The sequence below is a fragment of the Bos mutus genome, chromosome 2 (genome assembly GCF_027580195.1).
Source record: "Bos mutus isolate GX-2022 chromosome 2, NWIPB_WYAK_1.1, whole genome shotgun sequence".
Lineage (NCBI taxonomy): Eukaryota > Metazoa > Chordata > Mammalia > Artiodactyla > Bovidae > Bos > Bos mutus.
The window spans coordinates 2,912,340-2,938,360 of NC_091618.1; the positions used below are offsets into that span (position 1 = coordinate 2,912,340).

The 26,021-nt window shown below is 50.5% G+C and overlaps 1 protein-coding gene across 3 annotated transcripts in view; it reads right to left on the bottom strand.

Annotated features, from left to right (window-relative positions):
- Positions 1-8,820, bottom strand: part of CAPZB (capping actin protein of muscle Z-line subunit beta) — a 139,844-nt gene extending 131,024 nt beyond the window's left edge. For 2 of the 3 annotated variants that reach the window (XM_005908097.3, XM_070382160.1), the window contains exon 1: positions 7,382-7,486. In XM_005908097.3, the coding sequence (XP_005908159.1) occupies positions 7,382-7,471 (90 nt within the window). In that variant the 5' untranslated portion in view covers positions 7,472-7,486. Of the gene's footprint in view, positions 1-7,381; positions 7,487-8,697 lie in introns of those variants that run through there. The other variant, XM_070382162.1, reaches the window with a different exon arrangement.
- Between the last annotated feature and the right edge of the window lie 17,201 nt (positions 8,821-26,021).

Below are 26,021 nucleotides of genomic sequence, written 5' to 3' on the forward strand. Positions count from 1 at the left end.
CATTTTTTTTTTTAAAGTATTTACTTATTCGGTATGTAGCTCTGAGTAGCAGCACTCGGATTCACCAGACGCGTCACGTGGGATCTTCCACCGCAGTGCCCAGACTCCAGTTGCGCTGCTCAAGCTCAGTAGCATGTGGGATCTTGCCCCCGCACCTCCCCCCACCCCCCAGGGCTTGAATCCAAATCCCCCGCATTGCAAGGCAGACTGTTAGCCACCAGGGAAGTCCCAACCCTCTGAACTTCTAACCTAAACTCAGACTTCTTCAGCCACCGTGGCAGGACCCGCAGTGAGCCCCGCGGCCCCGGGTTCCTCATCTAGAAGATAAACGTGGTGGGTCCACGCATGAGCAGGCAGGACCACAGAACTGACCCGACAGGAGCGGGACGGCTGGATCTGAACGCTGGCTCTGGCACTAACTGGCCGGGCCCCTAGGCAAATTACTAAACCTTTCTGAGCTTTATCTGCAGGATGAGGAAACAGACCTCACAGGGCTGGGGCTGAGAGAGTTAGAGAGTGACTGTGCACCCAGAAGAAACCAGGGCAGAAGGGAGGCGGTTCTGTGACTGAGAGTCTGGGAGGGAGACCTGATAATGCACCGGAGGGACGCTGCACCTCCGTTTCCTGTTCCTCGAGACCAAGTCAGAGGCCTCAAAACCCCGGACTATTGGGGCTCCACACCCCCTATGGCTGCAAGAGATCTTGAGACAAGAGTTGTCTGGAGGAGGGGACAGAAGGAAGCAAAGACGGCGCACGTCAGAAAATCTGAGCGAGACTTCCCTGGTGGTCCAGGGGTTCAGACTGCCTTCCAATGCAGGGGACACAGGTTCCAGCCCCGGTCAGGAAACTGAGATTCCGCCTTTGCCGTGTGATGTGGCAAAAAGAAAAGAAACTCTCACAGAGCCAAGCGCCTGAAGCGGGCCAGCCCGGCCGCTGCTGCATTTGCATCCAGCTCCAGGAACTGCGCGCTGACCAAGCCATGCTCAGCAGAGAAGCGAGGGGCTGATAAAAAAATGAAGCCTCGGGTCAGACCGAGACAAACCCAAAAGGAGCTCCTTCGGGGGCCACAGGGTCTTAGATCAGACTTCTCCGCAGGAGCGTGCAGCAGGTAAAAAGCTCGTCCTCCGAGCTCCTGGGCCCAGGACAGCCCGTGGGAAGCCTGTCCCCGCGGAATCAGACGCGCCTCTTCAGGGCCGCAGACTCAGGGAGACGCCTCAAGCGGCAGCAGGCCCTGTGAACAAGCCACACCCGACCTGTCTGCCTCTCTCGCCGCCGCCGCCAAGGGGGAGAGCCCCTGGTACCTCCCAAGGGGACGCTGCTTGTCACGGACCCCGGCAGAAAGGGCGCGCGCAAAAGCATCTTGACAGACCCTCACTTTTTACACTGAAGATACTTCACTTAGTACCTACAGTGAGTCCTCCGCCCAAATCTTAGGGAAACCTCTGAGATGCTAAGTCCAGGTAACACTAATCTAATACGGATTTCCGAGCAGATCCTAACTCTGAAGGGCCCGCCAAGTTCCGCGCCAGAAGAGGAAGCTTTGCAGAGCGGCTTAAGCAGTGGGTGGAGACGGTCGGGCCGAGCCAGTGGACACGCGCTCGCAACCTGCGGTGCGGTGAGAGCTTACGAGGGCAGAAAGCACGGGGCTGGAAGCCCTTCCAATCGCCAGGCGACGGCGAGGGCCTCTGCCTCTCCGGGGTCTCAAGAGAATCGAGGCCACTACCACTTAGCTCCCAGGCGGCCTGGAGGTTAAGTAAAACACCTCTCAACCATCGATGTTAGTAACGTAATCAGTCCCGCTGTACCGACAGAGTACTGGGCACCTTCTACCCTCTCCACGTGTAAACTCACTCAGTCCTCACAATAACCGCCACGAGGCAGGTGGACAAACAGCCAGGGCTGCTGCGGCCTTGGAAGAAATAGTTGCAGAGGAAGGTTCCTCTCAGAGGTGTTCAGAGCTGTCTGAAATCGGGGGGTGGGGGGGGAGAGGGACCAGGTGATGACCCAGTCAGGCACAATCTCAGACCAGCCTGTTTTTATCTGCCTCCTCTGCTCAGGAGTCACCTTCTATAGGTCTGACTATTGGGTAAGCATCCAGGGAATGAATGACCCTACGGAAAAAGTCACGAGTGACAGAGGCGCCTGGTACCCAGAGCTCAGGCCCCGGGGGCTGGTGGGCCAGGTGATGCAGGGGACGTGAGGGTCGCACAGCCTGAGTGGGACTCGGTGCCACCACAGAGGCAGAGAGGGCTGGGCGGTTGGGTCCCCAGGCTAACCAGACCGAAACCCCAGTTCAGGCATGAGGAGGATATCAAGGTTTTGCAGACACCACTATCTAGGATTTAAACTGCCCAGAAATAGCTGTTGGGTCAGTGATAAAGCATCCTGTCCAAATGCTTGAACAGGGCAGCTCCAGGACAGGTTTCCCACAGCCCAGACATGATCAATCACGACGGCTCACAGCTTTCCTATCTTCATCTTTCTCACCCCACCCCTTCCTTTTTCCTCCCCTCAGCCACTCGGCAGCCGGGACCCTGAGAACCTTGCAGGGTGATGCTTGTAAACGCCTCCCTCCCGGCTGCACACCACCACCAGATGCCTCTTCCTAAAATACCACGACTCTGCCAGCCTCCTCCAATTTCCACCTGCCCTGTCAAAACTCTAACTTGGCTCCATGCTGTCCCAGATCAAATGCAAACTCCTTAGCTTAGCAACTCAGGCGCTCCACAACTCCCTCCTGAGACCGAGGCTCCCCCACCCCGGCCGTGCACTCTGCAGTTGGTCCCCAAACTCGCCAGGTGACTGTCACCCTGACCTCTGCTCTTGTTCCAGGCCCCTGCACCCCACCCCTTCTTCTCCACCTGGTCATGGTCTCTCCGGGCCTCAGCCCACCCCGTCCCCACCAAGGCTGCCTGGTGTGGTCAGCAGGGTGTGGAGCAGGCAGCGGACTGCAAGGCAAGCCCGCAGGGACGGACAGACTCGGGGCCCGCTGAGCCTCTCCTCTCACTGCTTCCTTCCGGCGGCACTTAGCTCTCTGGGTGCACCTGGCCTCCCCTACTGGACCCGAGCATGGGGATCAGGGCAATTCACGTCCTTATGTGGAGGGCACAGGACAAAGCAAACAAGAAGCACGGCGACCATGCGCTGTGCGCCAAGCATGGGTTAAGCACGTTACAATGTCCACCTCTTTCTCCCCGGATCCCTATAAAATGCGGCTCTCGCTCTGCCTGTCGAAGGAGAGTACGATCCTCGCTTTGGTCACATACTGAGTTGCAGAAACAGGACTCCTCACCCATCTGCCAAACCTCAGAGCCCATGTCCTGGGGAGCAGCCCCCTCTCAGCAACCACCACTTGCTCATTCTGCATCTATGAGGCGCTCACCAAGTGCCAGGAGCACCATGGGAAGTGTGGGTTGTTGGTGGGACCCAAACAGACAAGGTGTCTGCCCTCGAGGAGCTCACAGGCTCACAGGTGTGGCAGAAGGCACGGACTCCATTCACAGGGGGCTCCACCGGGCACAGACCAGGTATCTAGAGCCCGAGACACAGCATCAGGCCACGGCACCATGTAGTATCTGGAGCACACAGCGCCTGGTCCACTGTGGTGGAGCAGAGCCTCAGACCCTGCCAGCGACGTGCTTTGTTCAAGACACAGCCCAAAGCCAAACAAACTTCGTATCTGCCTTCACTAGGCTGGAAAGAGTAGAGGAAAGGGGTCTACCTCGGAAACCAGAAAACTTGGTTCCTCCACTTAGTAGCTAGACAGACGAACCGCTCACCCCTCTGACGCCCATCTGTTAAATGGCGACAGCAATAGTCATGATGCATGTTAATTATGTGCCGGAAAGCATTTGAAGAGTATTATCTCATTTAATCCTCATAAAAGCCTTATGAGGAGGTACTGTTATCCCAAAGGCTGTCTGGCTCCTAAGTCTGCATGCGATGCTGCCTCCCTCCTAAGGCTGGATGGACCTTCCTAGTGGGGCTGCTGCAAGAGGGCCAGAGCTCCCGCAGCAGGCAAGCCTCCACCTCCTCACCCCAGAGACCTGATCTCTAAAAGCCTAGATTCAGAAACGGCATGGCTCTTGCTGATCTTTTTTTTTTAAATTTGGCTGCACCGGGATCCTAGTTGCAGCTCTTGGGATCCTGAATCTTCGTTGCAGTGTGCGGGATCTTTGGTTGCGGCGTTGTGGCTTAGCTGGAAAAGAATCCACCTGCAATGCCGGAGACCTGGGTTCGATCCCTGGGTTGGGAAAATCCCCTGGAGAAGGAAAAAGGATACCTACTCCAGTATTCTGGCCTGGTTAATTCCATGGATGCAAAGAATCTGATACAACTGAGCGACTTTCACTTCACGATCTCTTAGCTGCAGCTCGTGGGATCTACCTGACCAGGGATGGAACCCAGGCCCCCTGCCTCGGGAGTGTGGAGTCTTAGCCCCGGACACCAGCCGAGCCCCTCGCCGGTCTTACGCAAGTGTGCTCGTGGGAGATTCTGCACACTGTGGACGTCCATGCCCCACTCTCTCACTGGCAGGATCCACCACAAGGAAAAACGGGACCAGAGTCTGTACTGGGGTCCCTGCTGCTCGTAGTTTCTTAGGAACCGAGTGAATGTTCAGCACAGGGGATGGGTGGACCCACACCTGAGTCCCAGATCCAGCACTCACACCAGTCACTCAGCCTCTCCAGCGTCCATCCGGGGATGAGGCAAGACCTAAGTCAGGTTTCTTGGATGACGGCAGATCCTCAATCAGTGGTCACTACCCAGAAGAGAAGGGCTGGATTTCCAGGGCACAAGGTTACCTTCCCCGCTGGGAGATCTTCCGGTCTGCAGGGGACAGACTGTGGGGCCAGTGCCATCTCAAGGGCGGGTGCACATCCCAAGGCCAGGGCTGAAGCCTGGCACAAGCTCCAACCTTCTCTTAAGTCTCCCACATCACCTCATGCAAGTGTGTTCGCAGCTATATTAATCAAGGCTCTGCTTCCTTAAACTTCAGGTAAGAGTGACATGCCTCCCGGCCAAGTAACGCAAGCTGTGAAGGCATGGACCTGTCTGTCTTGTTCACTGTATGATCCTGTCCCCAGTACACAGACCAGCACACAGAAAGCCCCTCATACGCATGCTGCGTACAGTGTATTAATCTTACCTGTTAGCTCCCAGCACCCCCTCACACCCCACTCTGCTTGATGGCATGCATTTCCCTAAGAAGCAAGAGTCTCAATGTTCAAAGGACCTGCCCAGCCACCATTTCCCTGTGCGCCAGTCATCTGTCCCCTCCCCTCCCCCAGGGGACATAAAAGAATAGGAGTTCTGGGTTATAAACAGGAATATCTGCTTCAGTCAGATGGTTTAGCATCTCCTTCATCTCAAGCCAACTGATCAACCGTGGGCCACTTTTTTGAAGGATTCCACCAAAGAACATCCAGCTGGGTTGAAATGAACAAGGCTGTATATACATGTGGGGTCTGAGCTGTGTGTCTCACCTACAGGAGACCAGCCAAGACACCAACAGTATGGTTTCCCCTTGTCACAGTACAACAGGCTTCTCCTCTCCTCTCCTGTCAGGCCAAACCATGTGGGAGCTGGAGGGACAACTCCGGAGGGGGCCCGGCCCATCCCTGCATGCTGCAGCCCCACCACCCAGCACCAGAATCATAATTCTAAATTAACAATAATTCCTACATTAGAAGTTAGAGCTGGGCAAGGAAAAGTGCTCTGTAACTATAAAGCACTTACAATAGTGAGATTATTACCTGCTAAGAGAATGCAAAGAAATTCTATTTGCCTATGCATTTATAACTGATGCCAACAAAAATCATGGCATTTTCTCCAAAGTCCAAAGTATTTTAGATTCTCAAACTGCTATTTCCTTCTAAGTTAGCTAACTGAGAACTAGCTGGTTTCTCTACCATCAAACCTACTGAAAATAAAAAACACAATGGTCTTAATTAATTTACCTATTATGCAACCCTACACCACCATTTCTGCCCTATCCCAACTGGTCTATGTTGGTTTATTAGTCAGAATATTCAAGCAGGGAAGAAACTGAACAATAAGCAGTCAGAAATTACTTACAAGCCTAGGGGGATACTAAGAACAAGTTATTAAGACCATGAGAATGAAATCCAAATGGCTAAGTTCAAGACACGCCCCAAAAGGGAACACTCCGAGCTATTTCCTTCAGTGCCAGGTACTGTTCTAGGCCCCAGGGATATAGACAGGCAAAACAAAAGACAAAACTCCCTGCCCTGAGAGAGTTCACGTCAAGTAAGCCTGCATCACATCATCACTGTTTCACTATGAAACGATATCCCTGTGCAAACGACCAGGACCGCGTCAGTAGCCAGTCAGTGCTGCTCCCCCCTCCCCATATCTGAATGACCATCCTCACTGTTTTCTAAACAGTGTCCTTCACATCCTCAACACACAAGCAGCCTGGGACAATGGGAAGGATGCAGTCAGAGCCCTCTGTCAACTAAACAGCATCTTTACTTAAGTTATCCCACTGTCTGAACCCCAGCTTCTTCCCGTGTAAAATGGGGACAGTAACTGCCTCACAAGGCCCTGGGTGGGTTAAGGGCCTGGCACCTAGTAGCCCCACCCACCCTTCCAGAAAAGGCCTTTTCCCGCCACTCCTCCCATGATCCTTTCAGATTATCTAAGTAAGACCCAAATACAGCATGCTCAGGAGCCTCAAGTATCATCCGGTCCCTTCTGGGTCATTACAGGCATCCTTCCATCACCTCTGGGGCTCAGGCCAAGGCAAGATGCTCCCCACTGCACCCGACCCCCAAACAGCCAGAGATGCTGCCGTGAGCAGGTCCACTGGCCACGCCAACCCTCCTCCCCGCCTCTGCCCTAACAGCAAATGTACAAAACCTCCCTCTGAGTCCTCACCCAGAACTGTCCTGGAGAAGTCCTTCCCCACCCAGGCCTGGGGTTGGGCCACCTCCCCTGCAGTCAGTTCTCCACCGATGCTATCAGAGAAGGCCAATCACAAGGACCACGTTTTTCATCATCACCATACAGGAAGGCGTTAAGAAAAAACCGAGCTGCTCTGAATTAGTCACCCTAGTTCAGCAGCAACATCTCTTCCTTAAACAAGGAACCGAGAGCTCAAAACCCTTTGGGGCCCAAAGTCCACATGCAAACATCTGCCTGCCCCCAGCCTGAACACTCAGTCCACTCGCCCAAGGCTCCTTGGCCACTTGAGGCAGAAGCCCTCTGGCCCTTCCAATCTGGGTGCTGGGCCTGCCCGGCAAGAAGGTTCCAAAAGTGGAGGGCTGGCCGATGGGGGGCCTAGGTGAAACCTCGGCAGCGCCGAGCAGCTGCCTTCATTACCAAAACAAACAGCAGAGCGGAGCCAGAGGCGGCTCACCTGGTCCGAGGCACCTCCATAATCTGCAGTTCCAACCTTCACGAGTTGACAGTTGAGGGGGAAAGGGAGGCTGCGTCTGCAGGGGTGCATCGTGTCCGGGCCGTCTGCTGGCCTCGGAGCCCGGGGGGCCCCCCAAAGGCGGCGGCCTCACAAGGGCGATTGTGCGCTCATCCCCGGCCCCGCGGCTCCCCCGCCCTCACCCCTCGGCTCGCGCGCACACCCCAGGCGCCCTGCGGACCCCGACAGAGCGCTCCGCTAGTCCCGCGCCCCCCGGCGCCCAGGCGGCGGTCGCGGGGGAGGGCCCGCGGGGCGCCGCGCTGCCTTCCGGACACACTGATGCCCGCCCTGCCCTCGCCCGCTCGCTGCCCGGAGCACCGCGCAACCCCGGGATCGCGTCCCCACCAGGGCCGCGGGGCGCCCTTCGTTTCCCACTGGCGGCAAGGAGGGCGCGCCCCGGGAGGAGGTGAGAGGACCACCTGGGTCGGGGGCCCCCGGGCGGGGGAGAGGGGCCCAAGCCCAGGACAGAGTGGGGCCGACGCAGGCCGGGCGGTGAGAAGTCCGGGGAAGGGGGACGGCGGGCGCGGAGGGGGTGACGTCCGGGCGAGGGCCCGGAGCGCAGGAGTGCGGTCCAGACTTGAGACCGCGGAGGGAGGAGACGAGCCAGGCTGAGGCCGCGAAACGGAGAGGAGCAAATGTGGGCTAGAGCCATGGAGAAGGGGCGAACGGGGGTCCGGACTGAGGCCATGGAGAAGGGGGAAAGACGGGGACAGAGGCCATGGAAAAGGGGGGACGGGGGACAGAGGCCATTGAGAAGGAGGCAGAGGCCATGGAGAAGGGGAGAATTGGGGGTCCGGACAGAGGCCACGGAGAAGGGAGGACGGAGGACTGAGGCCATGGAGAAGGGGGCACGGGGACAGAGGCCTAGCCTGGGCTGCAAGAGGAAGAAGCGACAGCCCAGCCTGGGCCAGAGGAACAGGGTATGGGGGCCTAGGCCGGGCCGGTCCGGGGGGAAGAGGGACCACGCCTGGGTCTCCGAAGGGGGTGCCCGGCCGGGACCACGGGTCCAGAAGGGTCTGGCCCGGGCTACGGGAGAGGGCAGCCTGGACTCGGACGTGGAGTCCAGCTGGAAGCAGGGGCGGGGGCCGGGGTCGCCCCCAGCCGGGCCCCCTCCCGAGAGCCGGAGGGGGTCCCCCCGGGCTCCGGGCGCGCCCCTCCCCCACCCGGGGAGCCCACCCTCAGCGGGCCGGGCCGGGCGGCGGGAGGGGTCCGAGCCCCGGCGGGGCCCCGGGCCGGGGCGGGGGCCATCAGGCCTTTACCATGGCGGCGGCGGCGGCGGCGGCGCTCCCGGTCCCGGCGTCTGTGGCTCTCCCCCCCGCAGCAGGGCCCGGCGCTTCCACTTCCCCGGGTGCCCGAGAGTGAACATCCGGGTCAGCGCCCCCTCCCCCCGCGCCGAGCCGCCGCCGCCGCCGCCTTCCTTCCTTCCCCGCCCCTGCCCGGCCTGGGCCCGCCCCCCACGCAGCCGGCTGTCGGCCAATGAGCGCGCAAGGCCTCGGCGATCGCCAAGTATGGAGCGCGGCGAGGGGGGGCGGGGCCCCAAACCCGGAAGCGAGGGGCGGGGCTGCGAGGGGCGGGGCCTGTTGAGGGGCGGGTCCTGCGGGCGGGGATGCGGAAGGCGCTGGGACCCGGAGCGGTCAGCCGCCACCCCCACTCCCCTGCATGCGCTCGCCCCTGCGGCGCGCCGGGAACTGGTGCGGCCCGCCGGGAGACACGGCGGGGCGAGCGATCCCGGAGTGCAACCCCCGCGCTGCCGATTTTTGCTGCGTGTGGGACTTGCAGCCAGTCGCTGCGAAAACTGGGCCTCGGGCCACGTTCCTCTCTGAGCAGCCAGCACACACCGAGCGTGGGGTGCGGCCCCGAAGATCGCAGGGATGAAAGGGACATAACGATCTTTCCCCTGCTCCGAGGATGCTGTCAGCACCACCCAGGCAGAAATGAGAAAATCCGGAACGAGAAACGTCACATGTTAAGAGGAGCGCCCGCCCATTTGCCCAGGGGGGGCTGCTTCATTCCGCGCAGGGACTCAAATGTTCTTTTCTCTTCGCTCAACAAGTATTTACGCTTGATCTAGAAGTCAGGAGGCCTGGGACGCTAGCCCCGCTAGTAATAACTGTCTTCCCTAGCTTGCCCTCTCTCTCTCTCTTTTGTCAGATGCAAATCAGGCCACTGGTGAGGGGATTGTAAACTACAGAACATTGTACAAATGACAGGAATGGGCTCCACCAGCCAGGCCATGACAGCCCGCCCCGTCCTCAGGTATAGCTCACAGTCAAGTAAAAACCACCACTGGCATTGAAAGTGACCCAGATAAGTCCCCCAAGAATGATTCAGACCTGTATTAAGAGGATTCAGACAAGGGCGTGGCGTTTAGGAATTTTCTCTTGCTATTTATTGAGCATCTACTGTCTACCAAGCCCTGCTCTAGGCTCTTAAGCATAGAGCAATGGACAAGACGTTCCCTGTTGCAGAGTTTAAACAAGGGAGGGGAGACAACTAGGTACTAAATAAAAATGGAGATGTGGAGGAAAATCAGAGTGAGGGAACCAGCCTCAGATTAGCAAAAGTGGGGCCAAGGAAGGCCTAACTTGTTTTAAAACTAATTTTTATTGCAAGAGACCTGGGTTGGATCCTTGGGTGAGGAAGATCCCCTGGAGAAGGGAATGGCTACCCACTCCAGTATTCTTGCCTGGAGAATCCCATGGACAGAGGTGGGCTACAGTCCGTGGGGTCACAAAGAGTCAGATAAGACTGAGCGACTAACACTTCATAGTTGCTTTACAATGTTGTGTTAGTTTATACTGTACAGCAAAGTTAATCAGCTATACGTATACATATATCCCTTCTCTTTTGGATTTCTGGAAGGCCTAACATTTGATCAGAGGGAGGTAGAAGGAACAGCAAGGGCAAAGTCCGAATGAGGACAGTCCCTGGTGTGTTTGTGGCACAAGGAGGTGGAAATGGGTGGCTCAGATTGAACACGGGGAGAGAGGCAGGAGCGGAGTGAGGTCAGAGAGGTGCAGGGCAGGGACAGGATCTGGCCTGGCCTTTCAAGGGATGGGGAGACTGCTGTGTTCTGAATGGACTGTAGGGGGACTAGGGCCATTGGAAAGCCCTTTCTGTATGAAAGGCATTTGTTATTTATTTCAAAAGCACTTATATGGGACTTCCTGTGTGATGGGCACTCTTATGCACTCTACAAATAATAACATTTAATCCTCATAACAGAGGCCTGGGGAGATAAACCCTAGGTCACACAGCAGAGAGATGCAACTCTGGGCATGAGAAGAAAGGAGTCAGGATGATGCTAAGATTTTCAGCTTGATCAGCACCAGAAGGACTTGCCATTTATTGATCTGTGGAAGGTTGTGGGGGCGGTGGAGCAGAAGTCTGAGTATTTTTGTTTTCTTTTTTCTTTTTTTTGAGGGGTTGGCTAGTAAGAATCAGTTTGGGGTAAGTTATGTTTGAGTTGCCTTTCAGAGGTTTAAATAGAGATGTCAAGTAGTCAGATATGAAAGTTTGGAGTTGGTGATAAATTGATGAGAAGTGTCAGCTAATAAATGATATTTTGAGGTACTTAAATGCATAAAACACCTAGGTGAGCTGACTTAGGAGGTGAGCATAGAGAGAACGGAGTGAGTCTACACTCATGACCCCAGGTCTGATCACATCACTCTCCTGCTCAAAAACCTTTGAAAGTTAAGTTCACTCATAATAAGAGGGCCTGGAAACCAACCCAGAACTCAGGGACGGGCTAGTCCATCCCTCTGGTGTGGCCCCATTTCCGCTGCGTTCTTGACTGTCTGGCATCCTCAGTTTGCCTGTAGCCCTATTCTCTCCACATTTCAGCCTGCCTGGGAGTCATCCTGCTGACCTTTGTCCCTCTTATTCTCTGCATCAGTTAGTCCTATTAACTGGCAGATTCTTTTGTGTTTCATAGCTTAGCTCCTAAGACAGAATCCAGTCAACTCATCTCATCTTTTAATAATGACAGTTCGTTGGGCAGGTCACTGGCCGGCTCCACAGACTGGCTGCCCACAGATCAGAGCCCGCCCGTTAACCAGTCATCTGTTGCTATGAACATGGGGGCATGAGGCATTAAGCAGCTACTTTTGAGGGGCTGTGGGTAGGAGGCAAATTCCATCATTACTTTTGGTACTGTTTCTTCTTTCCTCTGTCCAAAGCCCAACCTCGTGTCATAGTCTTCCACCTGCCATACCTCCTTTACCCCTCTCTTTTCTTCTTGGCCAACCCTGGTTAAACTCAGCTCTTCCCCTCCTCTCTGCCTGCATCAGAATATCTGAACACTGATGGAAAATTAAAAGTGACAGCCATCATTTTAAGTTGATGTCCACTAGTTTCAAATGAGCCCTCAAACCTGCCTAGCCTTCCTACTGTATTTTCCTGCTGTATTCAGTTCCCACACTCCACGAGGACGATTTTTCAGTCTTCTTTCTTTGTCCCTTTCTCATCTTTCATTCTAAGCAGATGAGCTGGTGTCTTACTTCACAGACATGATGGAGTTAGACAGAAACCTTCTCCTCTACCAACAATTCTGCACCTTCCCCATGTTCTCTTCCTTCCCTGATTTTTAAATTGAAGTTGTTTCTTGGAAGAAAAACTATGACAAAGCTAGACAGTGCATTAAAAAGCAGAGACATAACTTTACTAACAAAGGTCCATATAGTCAAAGCTGTGGGTTTTCCCAGTAGTCATGTACAGATGTGACATTTGGCCCATAAAAAAGGCTGAGCGCTGAAAAATTGATGCTTTTGAATGGTGGTGCTGGAGAAGACTCTTGAGAGTCCCTTGGACTTCAAGAAGATCAACCCAGTCAATCCTAAAGGAAATCAACCCTGAATATTCATTAGAAGGACTGATGCTGAAGCTGAAGCTCCAATACTTTGGCCACCTGATGCGAAGAACCGACTCATTGGAAAGACTCTGATGCCGTGAAAGATTGAGGACAGGAGAAGGGGGCAAAAAAGGATGAGATGGTTGGCTGACATCACCAACTCAGTGGACATGAGTCCGAGCATACCCTGAGAGACAGCGAAGGACAGGGAAGCTTGGCGTGCTGCAGACACAACTGAGCGACTGAACAGCAACAGTTGATTTACAATATTGTATTAGGGAAATATTCTGGTGGCCTGGGGGTTAGGACTCTGCACTTCTACTGCAGGGGGTTTGAGTTCAATCCCTAGTCAGGGAACTAAGATACCAGAAGCCATGCAACATGGTCAAAAACAAAAAACAACAACAACAAGACATATTTTTAGTGTCAGGTACACAGCAAGGTGATTTATTATATATGCGTTTTTTCAATTCTTTTCTTTTATAGGTTAGTACAAGGTATTGAATATGGTTCCGAGTGCTTTTTAAAAAATCCATTTAAGTATAGTTGCTTCACAGTGTTGTCTTAATTATTGCTCTACTGCAAAGTGACTCAGATGTATATATGTGTGTGTATATATATACACACACATACACACACACCCTTTTTCATATTCTTTTCCCTTATGGTTTATCACAGGTTATTGAATATAGTTCTAGGTCCTTTTGCCTTTTTTCCCCAAATATTTTTTTGTTTGCTTTATTTATTTTATTGACATATAGTTGATTTACAGTATTGTGTTAGTTTCAGGTATACAGCAAAGTGATCCAGTTTTATATCTATCTACATATATACATATATCTATACATATACAGATACACATATATATACATTGGGGCTTTCCTCAACGGTAAAGAATCCACCTGCAATATAGGAAACTTGCAGGAGAAATGGGTTCGATCCCTGTTTGGGAAGATCCCCTGGAGGAGGAAATGGCAACCCATGCCAGTATTCTTGCCTGGAAAATTCCATGGGCAGAGGAACCTGGCCAGCTACAGTCCGTGGGGCCGCAAAGAGTTGGACATGACTGATCAGCTGAGCAAACAGCAAACAATATAAGATGCACAAAAAGGGCGTTACCCAGAAGTGTGCCAACGTGGTTTCTTTCTTCCTTCAATTAAGTCTCCACAGCTGGAACTGTCGGGTTAATAAATGCACAGTTGTTGCAAGAGCTGAGACTTGTTTAAAATCACCTCTGGAAAAAAAAAAAAAATAAATAAAAATAAAATAAAATCACCTCTGATTTTAACAGGCTAGAGCCTGCTTCCTGAGTTGGGGATCTTCTCATTACTAAAAGTGGTTATAGATGTTTTACTGTGTCTTTTGGAGATATAAGAGAACCCTAGAATTAGCCAGCTTTTAAGCCCTCACTTCTCTGAATTCTGCAGACAAGGAGTTTACACCATATGCCTTGAACATCCTAACTCCATATATTGAAGGTTCAGTGGGATTCAGTTCAAGGATCTTTGTTACCAAGAGTCCCAGGAGGGAAGCAGTACCACCTGGCATTTCCATCTCCCCATCACTCAGCTGACTTAGTGGTCTTTTCTAGCACTCAAGTCTTCTTCAGACATTTAGTTTGGGTGGAGTGGAGCCCATCCCCAGCTCCCGAGGACAGGAGCCTGATTGGCTGAAGCCAAAACATAGCCTGGGTTTAGGGCTAGGCCCTTGACCTAATTTGGAGCACAATGCTCCCCGCAGAACACTACACTGAGTGAAGCCAGGGGATGGCTCATCAGGTAAATTTGAGAAATGTAGAAAAAAAGATTCCTGCTTGGGGGAGTCTCTTTTTTTTAAGAACCTCAGTTATTCCATCTCCCCCCAGATGGGTTTTTATTTTTAATTTTCAAATTAAAATTCTAAAAATTTTAAAAATTATTTATTATTTACGGCTGTGCGGGGTCTTTGTTGCTGCACAGGCTTTTCTCTAACTGCGGCGTTTGGGGGCTACTCTTCACTGCGGTCACAGGTTTCTCATCGCGGCGGCTTCTCCTGTTGCCGCGCAGGCTCTGGGGTGCATGGGTTTCAGTGGTTGTGGCCCCGGGCTCTAGAGCTCAGCAGTTGTGGTTCTTCACTGGCTTAGTTGCCCCTTGGCCTGTGGGATCTTCCTGGATCAAGGATCCAACCTGTGTCTCCTGCATTGGCAGGTGGATTATTTTTACCACTGCACCACCAGGATCGCCCTCCCTAGATTGTTGAATGATTCCCTCTCAACTAGAGGATGACTGTGGTTCTAAACATGCCCAAATGTCTCATATGTTAAAAAAAGAGGAAAAGCCTGCATGGATGCCTCTAGCCCACCACCCTGTCTCCTGCCTTTCTCAGCTACAGAGAAAGACAGTATGTCCTGTCTCCTCCCTTCCCTTCCAGTCCGTCACTCCTGCACAGAAATGACCCTCAGGTCACCCCTCCTTGTCGAAGCACACGTGGATGTGTTTCAGTCCTCAGCTCCTTGGACTGCCCAGTAATAATCGACACTATTGGTCATTTAAAAAATTAAAAGACGCTTGCTCCTTTTTAAGGAAGGAAAGCTATGAAAGCATATTAAAACCTAGAAACCTAGAAAGCATATTAAAAAGCAGAGACATCACTTTGCCAACAAAGGTCCGTCTAGTCAAAGCTATGGTTTTTCTAGTAGTCATGTATGGATGTGAGAGTTGGACTATAAAGAAAGCTGAGCGCCGAAGAATTGATGCTTTTGAACTGTGGTGTTGGAGAAGACTCTTGAGAGTCCCTTGGACTGCAAGGAGATCCAACCAGTCCATCCTAAAGGAAATCAGTCCTGAATATTCATTGGAAGGACTGATGCTGAAGCTGAAACTCCAATACTTCGGCCACCTGATAGGAAGATCTGACTCACTGGAAAAGACCCTGATGCTGGGGAAAACTGAAGGCAGGAGGAGAAGGGGACGACAGAGGATGAGATGGATGGCATCACCGACTCAATGGACATGAGTTTGAGTGAACTCCGGGAGTTGGTGATGGACAGGGAAGCCTGGCGTGCTGCAGTCCATGGGGTCACAGAGAGTCTGACACGACTGAGCAACTGAACTGAACTGACCTGAACTGGTCAGTCACTGCTTCCTCTTTTTTTTTCGCCACACCACACAGCTTGCAGAATCTCAGTTCCCTGACCAGGAACTGAACCCATGACCCAGTGGTGAAGGCACAAAGTCCCAACTACTGGGCCACCGGGGAATTCCCACTTCTTCCTTCTTGAAGCACTCTGGTCCACAGGCTTCCCTGATATCAGGTAACTCTCCTGGTCTCAGTCGCACCTCTCTGACTGTTCCTTCATTGTTCTTTGCAGACTCTCTACCCTCTAAGTGATGGGGTTCTCGCCTCCTCTGACCTTGCAGCTTCTCCTTAGGCAATCTCACCACACCCATGGCCTGAGTTGCCAGCAGGCTTCAGTCATGAGCCCACCCCTGGGGCTGGCAGGATAGAGACCCCATAATGGAGTTGGGGGGACTGTTTCAATGTAATGAGGGGGGACCAGGGTACTATTACCAAAAGAAGAAGAAAGGATGCTGAAGAGTAGAAACGCAAAAGACCAGACAGTCACGACAAGCATGCATTCTGGGGTAAGCTCATGCAAATGATCAAAACAGGCCCCTTTTAGGTCTCATAAATTTCTTATCATTGGAATCCTAAGCAGGACTGATTAGAGGTCCCCCAAATGCTGATTTCCTTTGAAGACAGAACATTACGTGGTTTGTAGGGGTGGCAGTCTTGGCTAAACCGCTTAGATCAACTTCTTCCAGCCCTCAGCAGCTTGAAAGTACATAGCAAGAAGCAGCGGTGGGGGCGGGCGGGGGGCGGGAGGTAGACAGACCACTAGCACTCTGGTTCTCTTAAACACACCCCCAAGTCTTCAGCGCCGTGGGGATGCTCTGTCAGAGGATTAGACATCACCTTCTCGGGCTTTTGTTTTTGCTTTTCTAATAGGTACCTGGGAGAACTCATAGCTGCCTTCTGCTAGAGCAGAACTATTTGTATCCTGACCATCTGTGGGGTCTTGCTCAGAGTTAGAGCAAGGCTTCTCACATGTGGGCCAGCTGTTGGAGTTTTTATTGATACATGCATAGTTGGGAGAATTCATGTTTTGTTTATTAAACTGGCCAGCCAGCCACCCACCAGGCTTGGGATGTCCTCAACAGTGCACCTAAGGCTAACTCTTCAAACCCAGAAGAATGGTCACCTCCTCCTTCTTGTTTTGCCAATCACCTCGAAAGCTGCGTTTGGGGGCCTCCTTCTCTGTGTTCCCATGGAAACTCTGTTCTTAGGACACCTTTTCATTTGTAATCTGCCCCTACTACTCTCCGGGCTGCCTGAGGCAGGGACCATGGCTCACATCACAGAACAGATCTGGAATATGGTGCCCGTCAAGTGCGAAGCCAGGAAACCTGGGTCCCCCACAACTCTTCCAAGGCACTCATCCCTCATTCCAATCAGGCACAAAATGTTCTGAATGAAACTAAACCAGCTGCAGAGCTGATGTAGGAGCTGAAAAAAAGGGCAAGACTTTTTCATGTGAAAACCAGTCGAGTGAAAGGCTAGAGCAGCTGTCCCCAACCTTTTTGGCCCCAGGGACCAGTTTTGTGGAAGACAGTTTTTCCATGGACCCGAGTGGGCGGATGGTTTCAGGATGATTCAAGCACACTGCGTTTATCGTGCACTTTATTCGTATTATTACTATATTGTGATATATAATGAAATAGTATACAGCTCACCATCATGCAGAATCAGTAGGAGCCCTGAGATTGTTTTCCTGCAACTAGATGGTCCCATCTAGAGGCAATGGGGAGCGGCTGTAAATACAGGTGAAGTTTCGCTCACTCATCTACTGCTCACCTCCTGCCATTCAGCCTGGTTCTTAAGGGACCATGGACCGGTACCAGTCCATGGCCTGGGGATTACAGATCCCTGCTGCTGCTGCTAAGTCACTTCATTTGTGTCCGACTCTGTGTGACCCCATAGACGGCAGCCACCAGGCTCCCCCGTCCCTGGGATTTTCCAGGCAAGAACACTGGAGTGGGTTGCCATTTCCCTCTCCAATGCATGAAAGTGAAAAGTGAAAGTGAAGTCACTCAGTTGTGTCCGACTCTTAGTGACCCCATGGACTGCAGCCCACCAGCTAGATCAAAAGACCAGAGCCACAACCGATTGGGAGTAAAATATTTTAAAATATTTTAAAATACCGTTTCAGTTCAGTTCAGTTCAGTTCAGTTGCTCAGTTGTGTCCCGTGAATCGCAGCACGCCAGGCCTCGCTGTCCATCACCAACTCCCAAAGTTCACTCAAACTCACGTCCATCGAGTCAGTGATGCCATCCAGCCATCTCATCCTCTGTCGTCCCCTTCTCCTCCTGCCCACAATCCCTCCCAGAATCAGACTCTTTTCCAATGAGTCAACTCTTCGCATGAGGTGGCCAAAGTATTGGAGCTTCAGCTTTAGCATCATTCCTTCCAAAGAATACCCAGGACTGATCTCCTTCAGAATGGACTGGTTGGATCTCCTTGCAGTCCAAGGGACTCCCAAGAGTCTTCTCCAACACCACAGTTCAAAAGCATCAATTCTTCGGTGCTCAGCTTTCTTCACAGTCCAACTCTCACATCCATACATGACCACAGGAAAAACCATAGCCTTGACTAGACGGACCTTTGTTGGCAAGGTAATGTCTCTGCTTTTGAATATGCTATCTAGGTTGGTCATAACTTTCCTTCCAAGGAGTAAACGTCTTTTAATTTCATGGCTACAATCACCAGCAGTGATTTTGGAGCCTAGAAAAATAGTCTGACACTGTTCCCCCTGTTTCCCCATCTATTTTCCATGAAGTGATGGGACCAGATGCCATGGTCTTAGTTTTCTGAATATTGAGCTTTAAGCCAACTTTTTCACTCTCCACTTTCACTTACCATAACACAAAACACGAAACACTTAGGGATATATTTAATGAAAGATCTGCGAATCCTGGGTACTCTGAAAACTAGGAAACATTGCTGTGGGAAATTAAGTGAAAGTGAAAGTCGCTCAGTTGCGTCCAACTCTTTGCGACCCCATGGAGTATACAGTTCATGGGATTCTCCAGGCCAGAACACTGGAGTGGTCAGCTACTCCCTTCTCCAGGGGATCTTCCCAACCCAGGGATCAAACCCAGGTCTCTAGCATTGCAGGAGGATTCCTTACCAGCTGAGCTACCAGGGAAGTCCAGAGGGAAATTAAAGATCTAAATAAATAGATATTGAGCGCCTAAGAATTGATGGTTTTGAACTGTGGTGTTGGAGAAGACTCTTGAGAGTCCCTTGGACGTGAGTTTGAGTGAACTTCGGGAGTTGGTGATGGACAGGGAGGCCTGGTGCGCTTCGATTCATGGGGTCGCAAAGAGTCGGACACAACTGAGCGACTGAAGTGAACTGAACTGATACCCTATTCATGCATTGGAAGAAAATATTGTTACGATGTTCATTCTGCCCCAAATAATCCATAGATTCATTGCAATCCTGTTCAAAATTCCAGCAAGTTTTTTTTTTCTTAAGAAATGAACAAGTTGATTTTAAAATGCATATGGAAATGCAAAGATCTTAGAATCTTGAAAAAGGAAGAAATACATTAAAGGACCTATATTATCTGATTTCATGACTTACCATAAAGCTGCAGAAATCAGAACAGTGTGGCATTAGCATAAGCATAGACACATAGATCAATGGAACAGACTAGTCCCAAAATAGACCTGTGTATAGACAGTCAGTTTTTTTCTTCCTTGTTTTTGGCCATGCTGGGAGGCTTGCAGGCTTGCAGGATCTTAGTTCCCTGACTAGGAATTGAACCCAGGTCCTCAGCAGTGAAAGCATGGAGTCCTAATCAGTAGACTGCCAGGGAATTGCTAACAGTTAAAAGATTTTTGACAACAATGCCAGTGTAGTTTATGGGGAAATAGCAGCATTTTAAACAAATGGTGCTGGAAATAAGTCTTGACCCTTACTGCACATAAATATTAACACAAAATGGATCACAGACATCAACATAAAAACTAAAACCATCAAGCTCCTAGAAGAAAATGTGAGAGAAAATCTTCTCCACATTGCACAGACCAAGGTTTTTTTAGGATACAGAAAGTGCAAGCTAAAAAAAGAAAATAAATTGATAAATTTAATTTGGTCAAAATAAGAAAATTCTGTTTTTCCAAAATAACGTTTTTAAATAAAGGATTTGAGAGCCCTGTGAAGCATTATTTAAATTCATGTAGGATTTTTTTAAAATTTTGGAAAGAAAATAGTATTCTCTCCACTGCATAAGCTTGAACCTTTCTAAGTAAATAAACACACGTATCAGCTTTATTTTTTGTTCAAGTGAACCAATGGCATGCAGAGCATGAGAGGACCTTGGTTGAGGTCATTAACTGTTAGGCCCAGGCTAGACATAGTGACCTATTTATGTAAGGCAGACAATACCACTGTGGTCAGAGAGACTCCACATTTTGGCCAAAAAGGAAAGCAAAGGCCAAGGCAGAGAAGCGGTGGTAAATATGTGGTCTGGTAGGTAAAGCGACTGTAAGCGGCGCCAGTGGTAAAGAACTCGCCTCCCAGCGCGGGAGACCTAAGAGACACGGGCTCGATCCCTGGGTTGGGAATAACCCCTGGAGGAAGGCACAGCAACCCGCTCCAGTGTTCTTGCTCAGGAAACCCCACAGACAGAGAAGCCTGGCGAGCTACAGTTCACAGAGTCGCACAGAGTCAGACACGACTGAAGCGACTGAGCTCACAAGTGGAGAAAACGAATCACCAGGTGTAAAGGTAGGCAGACTGAGAGTCAAACGTGAAGGGGAAAACGAAGGGCATGGTGCAGCAGGGTGATTTAGACAGAGGCCTGGAACGACGCTAGCGAGGGACCCGTTTCTAGTATCCGTCGTGCCGCCTTCTTCATAACTTAAGGCTGCCGGGGAGGGTCAGACGTACTTGAGCTAAGATCTTGTAAGGCGTGGCCTGGCTTAAAACCAACCTGAGAAGGAATTCCCTGGTGGTCCAGTGGCTAAGATCCTGCCCTCCCAATGCACGGGGCCCACGTTTGATCCCTGGCCAGGGAACCAGGTCCCAAATGCCCTGATTAAAGATCCTGCATGCCACAGCTAAGACCAAGCAGAGTCAAATAAATAAATATTTTATTTAAAAATACGTTAAAAAAACCTAGGGCTCCCCCGGAGACACAGTGGTAAAGAATCGGCCTGCCAGTGGAGGAGACACAGGTTTGATCCCTGGTCCAGGAGGACCCCATGGATCAAGTAAGCCCGTGCAGCACAACTGCTGAATCTGCTCTGCAGCCCGGGAGCTGCAGCTCTTGAGGCCCAGTGCTCTAGAGCCTGTGCTCAGCAGCTACAGAAGCCACTGCCCTGAGACGCTAAGAGAGGATCCCCTGCTCACTGCAACTGGAGAAGAGCCTGTGTGGCCTTGAAGACCCTGCACAGCCAAATAAATAAAAAAGCAGCCTACGTGAGAAAACTCTGATCACCAAGGGGTTCTCTTTGTCAGGCACCACTGCCTGGACAACTGGCATGGCAGTTCCTCTGAGCTTTTATCTTGATCTTTATTTGTTCTCCGCCCCACACTACTTACGACTGCTGTAGATACGTGGCACTGCCAGGCTACAGATTCACCTTTTCCATTTCCTCTTCCTGGGCACAAGAGCTGTCTACATTTCCTGGCCTCCCTTGACTTAGGCTGTGGTCATGTGATTGGGCTTTAACAAATGAAATGCGGGGGGAAGTGATATGGGCATCTCCAGGTTTGCCCCTTGGGACCTGCCCTGTTCCCTCCCTCTCTCTGTTCATCAGCCAGCTGAATGCAGGGCATACAAGAGAGGACTCCAAGACAGAGCAAGCTTGCATTCCATCCAGGAGAGTCTACTGGAAGCATACAGATTATGTCAAAGGGAAAAAAAAAAACGTTTATTGTAGTAAGCCACTAAGAACTGACGGTTGTTTCAGCAGCCAGCACTCCCCTGACTAATAACGGTCTAAAAAGCTACTCATGACAGCTTCCAACATAGCAGGAAATGATTGGGATGATATATTTACAAGCAGGATTTCCATGAATGTGTTAAGCAGGATACCTCAAGTAGAGTCAGTGAAGATGAACAAAGGTCCCATAACTACAGAAAGGTGAGCCAGGATGTGAACAGAGTTGTCTGATCCAAAAAGCCTACACTTTTTTCATTCTGATCTGATTCTGTCTTGCAGTTTTAAGCTTTAAAGAAGTACTATGCTTTTCTCACCCCCTTTTTCACATAACCCAGAACGAAGAGGTGTTTAGATGTTTTGAGTGATGAGCACATGATGACAGACTCTAGGCTTCTGTGTAATTTACTCCGTGGCACATTTGTGCTACATATTCCGGCAGCATGTCTACCGCTTTCCACGAACCAGTGAGGTTGGCTGTAATGACACCCTGTAATCCTCATTTTTATATCAACATCATCCCCAGGTACTCAGAGGAGGGCAACTAAAATTATTATTTTCTGCAGGATCAACCTAAATGTTTACCAGTCTGGTAAAAGATTTTGGGGACCATGCCACAGAGGTACCTAACTCTTCCTTCTTCTGCCCCTCCCTTCCTATCTCAACCATTTCTGTCATCAACTGGGCTCCATACCTCTTCTCCTTGAATAATTGCATCTTCTTTCTCCCTGCAGTGGTGAGGGAGAAGGTGACCTAACCTCCACATCCTAGTTTCCACTTCTGTAAAATGAGTATGTGATACCTTGAGTTGTTGTTATCGGGTGTGGCGTGCATGCTCAGTCGTGTCTGACTCTTTGCAACCCCAGGCTCCTCTGTTCATGGAATTTTACAGGCAAGAATACTGGAATGTGTTACCATTTCCTACGCTAGGGCATCTTATTGACCCCAAGTCTTCTGAGTCTCCTGCATTGGCAGGCGAACTCTTTACCCCTGTGCCACCTGGGAAGCCCATGTGATACATGCCACATACAATTGTCATGAGATTTAAATACGATAGGCAATAAGCTGGTGGCACATGTGGTATTTGATTTTATGCATGATCCCTTCTCTTGCCCCCAGCAATCCTCACTGTTGTTACTGAATATGAAATGAGTCGTGGTATTTTGAAAACACATTTGCCGGCCCTATTACATCGATCGTATGTTTTATATGTGGTTATGTCAGCCTTGTATATATTTTTAAAATATTTATTTATGTATTTGGCTGTGCTGGGTCTTGGTTGAGGTACGCAGGATCTTTAGTTGCAGCATGTGGGATTTAGTTCCCTGACCAGGGATTGAACCAAGGCCTCCTGCATCGGGAGTGTGGAATCTTAGCCCCTGGGAAGACCCAGCCTTGTACACCTTTGATGTTAAACTCTAAATAGGCAGAAACCCATGGTTGCTTCATATTTATTGGCCCCATGTACCATACAGTTCGTTCATTATCTTCGACCACAATAAGAGATTGTTGAGCACTTTGTATCCTATGAGATTTATACAAGGAAGGTCTTAGAATAAGAGTCTGTTTCTGCCCATAAAGTCCATCAGAGGTGATTTTAAAAGGCATGGCAGCTTATTCTTCTTTAAAATAGCTTTTTAAACATCTGACTACAGAATTACATGCTCATTGTAAAAATTATAGATACAACACCCAAACCAGAAAATTACCCAAGGAATAATCACTGCTCATCTTTTTAGAACCTATCTTTCTAATCTTTTTCCTTTCCATGTGCATACATGTTTTGCACAAATGGGATCATATTGCGTGCACATTTTTGTTACCTGCTTTTTTCGTACATGAGAACACATCATGAATGTATTACATGTTATTAAAGATTCTCCTGTGGTGTGATTTGTAATGCTGGCTTAGTATCTATCGAATTGATGGATAGTGATTCTTTTGAAACAATGCTCTTGTGTTGTATAGTTTGACTTTTTCCATTCTTCCACCACTATTAGCAATGAACACTTTTGTATGAATTTCTCCGCTCACATTCCTAATGATTTTCTCAGAACCCATGAACAGACGTTTGCTTCACAGAAAGAGCACCCTGTCAAGGCTTGTCCTACCCATTGCCAAGTTTTCTATTAGAAAAGTCCTGTAAATTCACACTCCCACCAGCAGTGTATGAGAATGCTATAATAAGGGCTGTTGGCCAAGATGATGATTATGAAAAAAAATAAATAATCAAGAAGATAAGTATTTGCTAAAGGCTCTCCCCACGCCAGCTGTGTTTATTTGTTGAACTCTATAGTCATGTTCCTTGGAGCGAGCACTGAAGGTTCTGTAGACTTTTCGTTTATTTAGTGCCTCTTTCAACACTCTGAGACTTTGACCCAAGTTTTATCTGAAGGAAAGATTTCTGGTAAATACAGTTTCCAGTTTGGAAACTCAGCCCAAGTACTTCCATCGCTCGCCCCAGTGTGGACCACCTCTGTGGTTTTAACGGCTGGGAATCAATCAGAAAGTACTGCTGTTGACTTGGAGCTGAGAACTGACGTGCTTAGAAGAAATGAAAGAGTAGGTCTGGGGTGAAAAAGTCATGTTTCAAGTTACAAAGGGAAACCAATAACCACCCAAGGGGTTGGCGTTTCACTTGACCTGCTTTGATAATATCACTATGGTGATGTTCTCCATAAACAGTTGCATAAGAGCAAGATGAAAAAGAACCAGCAAGTTCCATCCAGGAGGTCTGGAGTTATTTTAGGGATCAAGGCAGTGTCATCTGGGGTAAATATGGAATGCAACGTCTGTTCTTTTGCTAATCATCCCCTTTTGTGAGGCCAAAAGCAGCGCTGACCCAGTGCCTTCAGGGCTCGGGAGGAACCGCGCCAAAGGAATGGAAACAGCGGTTCATAACAGGCGCTGGAACGGCTCCTCTCACACCCCTGGCCTCTGAGACTCTCCTGAGCCGATGTGGAGTCCGAGGGTGGAACAAGGATGATGTTCTCGGGATGGGCTGGCCCGGTGGAGAGGCAGAGAGGGGATCCCCAGGGAGCTGAGCTTAGCTGTCTGCCCTGGCCTTGATTCCTGGGCCAGAGAGGGTGGAGGCCACAGCCTGTCTCTGGGGCATCACCATCTGCTGTGGATGACATCGGCCACTCCCACCCTCATGGTCTTCTCTTTGAACCCCTGACTCAGCGAGCCCCAGTCCAAAAAGCAGAACTAGCTATTTTTGCATCAAAAAAAAAAAAAAAAAAAAAGTCAGGCAGTACACTTGCTGAACTCCTTCCTGACCCTGAAACTCTTACTCTCTGCACTTAACCCCTTGCTCTTCCCTTGTCCTCTCTGCTCTCTTCTCAGCTGTTAGATTGCGAGGTGGTGTCGCTACTGGTGAAGAACCCACCTGCCGATGCAGGAGACTTGCGAGACCTGGGTTCAATCTCTGGGCCGGGAAGATCCCCCTGGAGAAGGAAATGGCAACCCACTCCAGTATTCTTGCCGGGAGAATCCCCATGGACAGAGGAGCCTGGTGGGTTATAATGGAGTTGCAAAGAGTCAGACATGACTGAAGCGACTTAGCATGCATGTACTCTTATTTGGGGGGCTTCCGTGGTGGCTCAGCGGGTAAAGAATCTGCCTCCCGATGCAGGAGACATGGGTTTTGATCCCTGGATCAGGAAGATTCACTGAAGAAGAAAATGGAACCCACTCCAGTATTCTTGCCTGGGGAGATCCCATGGACAGAGAAATCTGGTGGCTGCAGTCCATGGGGTTGCAAAAGAGACCGTCATGACTTGCTGATTAACACCACCACCACCACCACCACCCTCATCTTTAGCGAAGATCTTCAGAGGAAAGGGCTGTTCTGCGGCCATGGAGGCTGGCACTCAAAAGGTTCTCCGTAAGAGTCAGCTGATAGCATGTGAATCCAAAACCCTGTGCCTACCCTGATGCGGAGGTTTCTGAAACGATGGCTGTTTGCTTATTCACTCGTTCAACCACTGTTTATTCAGCACTTCCTGAGAAGCAGAACTTCTGCTGGGGACTGGGGCTACAGGGACCAGCAAGATCCCAGGGCTCTGTTCTTACGGAGAGGATGCTCTTGTAGACCTCAGTATCTGAGGGTGAACACAGCTGTCATCACAGAGCCTTCTCTGACCGTTGGGTATAAAATCACCCGTCCCTGTTTGATTCTTCTTCCCAGAACTTAGCATCACAAGGCATAATATATGCTTGTTTGTGTGGGGTGGGGTTTTTCGGCTGTGCCACGCAGCTTGTGGGAGCTCCTTGAACAGGGACGGAACCCTGCCCCCTGCAGCGCAAGGGCAGAGTCCCGGCCACCAGACCAGCCGGGAAGTCCCTTATGTATATTTCAAATCAGGTTTTTCAGTGTACTCTGCAAGCCTCTAGAAGAACTTTCCAGCAAAACTCTCCAGGGAACGCGTTAAGAAGAGCCCCAGGACTTCCCTGGCGGTCTGGTGGTTAAGATTCTGTGCTTCCAAAGCAGGGGCCGTGGGTTCAACTTCCCGTAGTTGGGAAACAAAGATCCCAAGTGCTGCGCAGCATGGCCAAAAAAAAAAAAAAGAAGAACTCCAGAGGGTCATCACGACAGATTGTGACCATCCAGAGCTTTACAGTGTGCAAAGCAGGGAGGTGCACCGGGTTGAGCACAAACCCTCATCTCTCAGGGGTCTGGTTTCCTCCTTGTAAAGTGGACATAACGTTGCCAGCCTTTGGGGACCATTTGTCCATTGG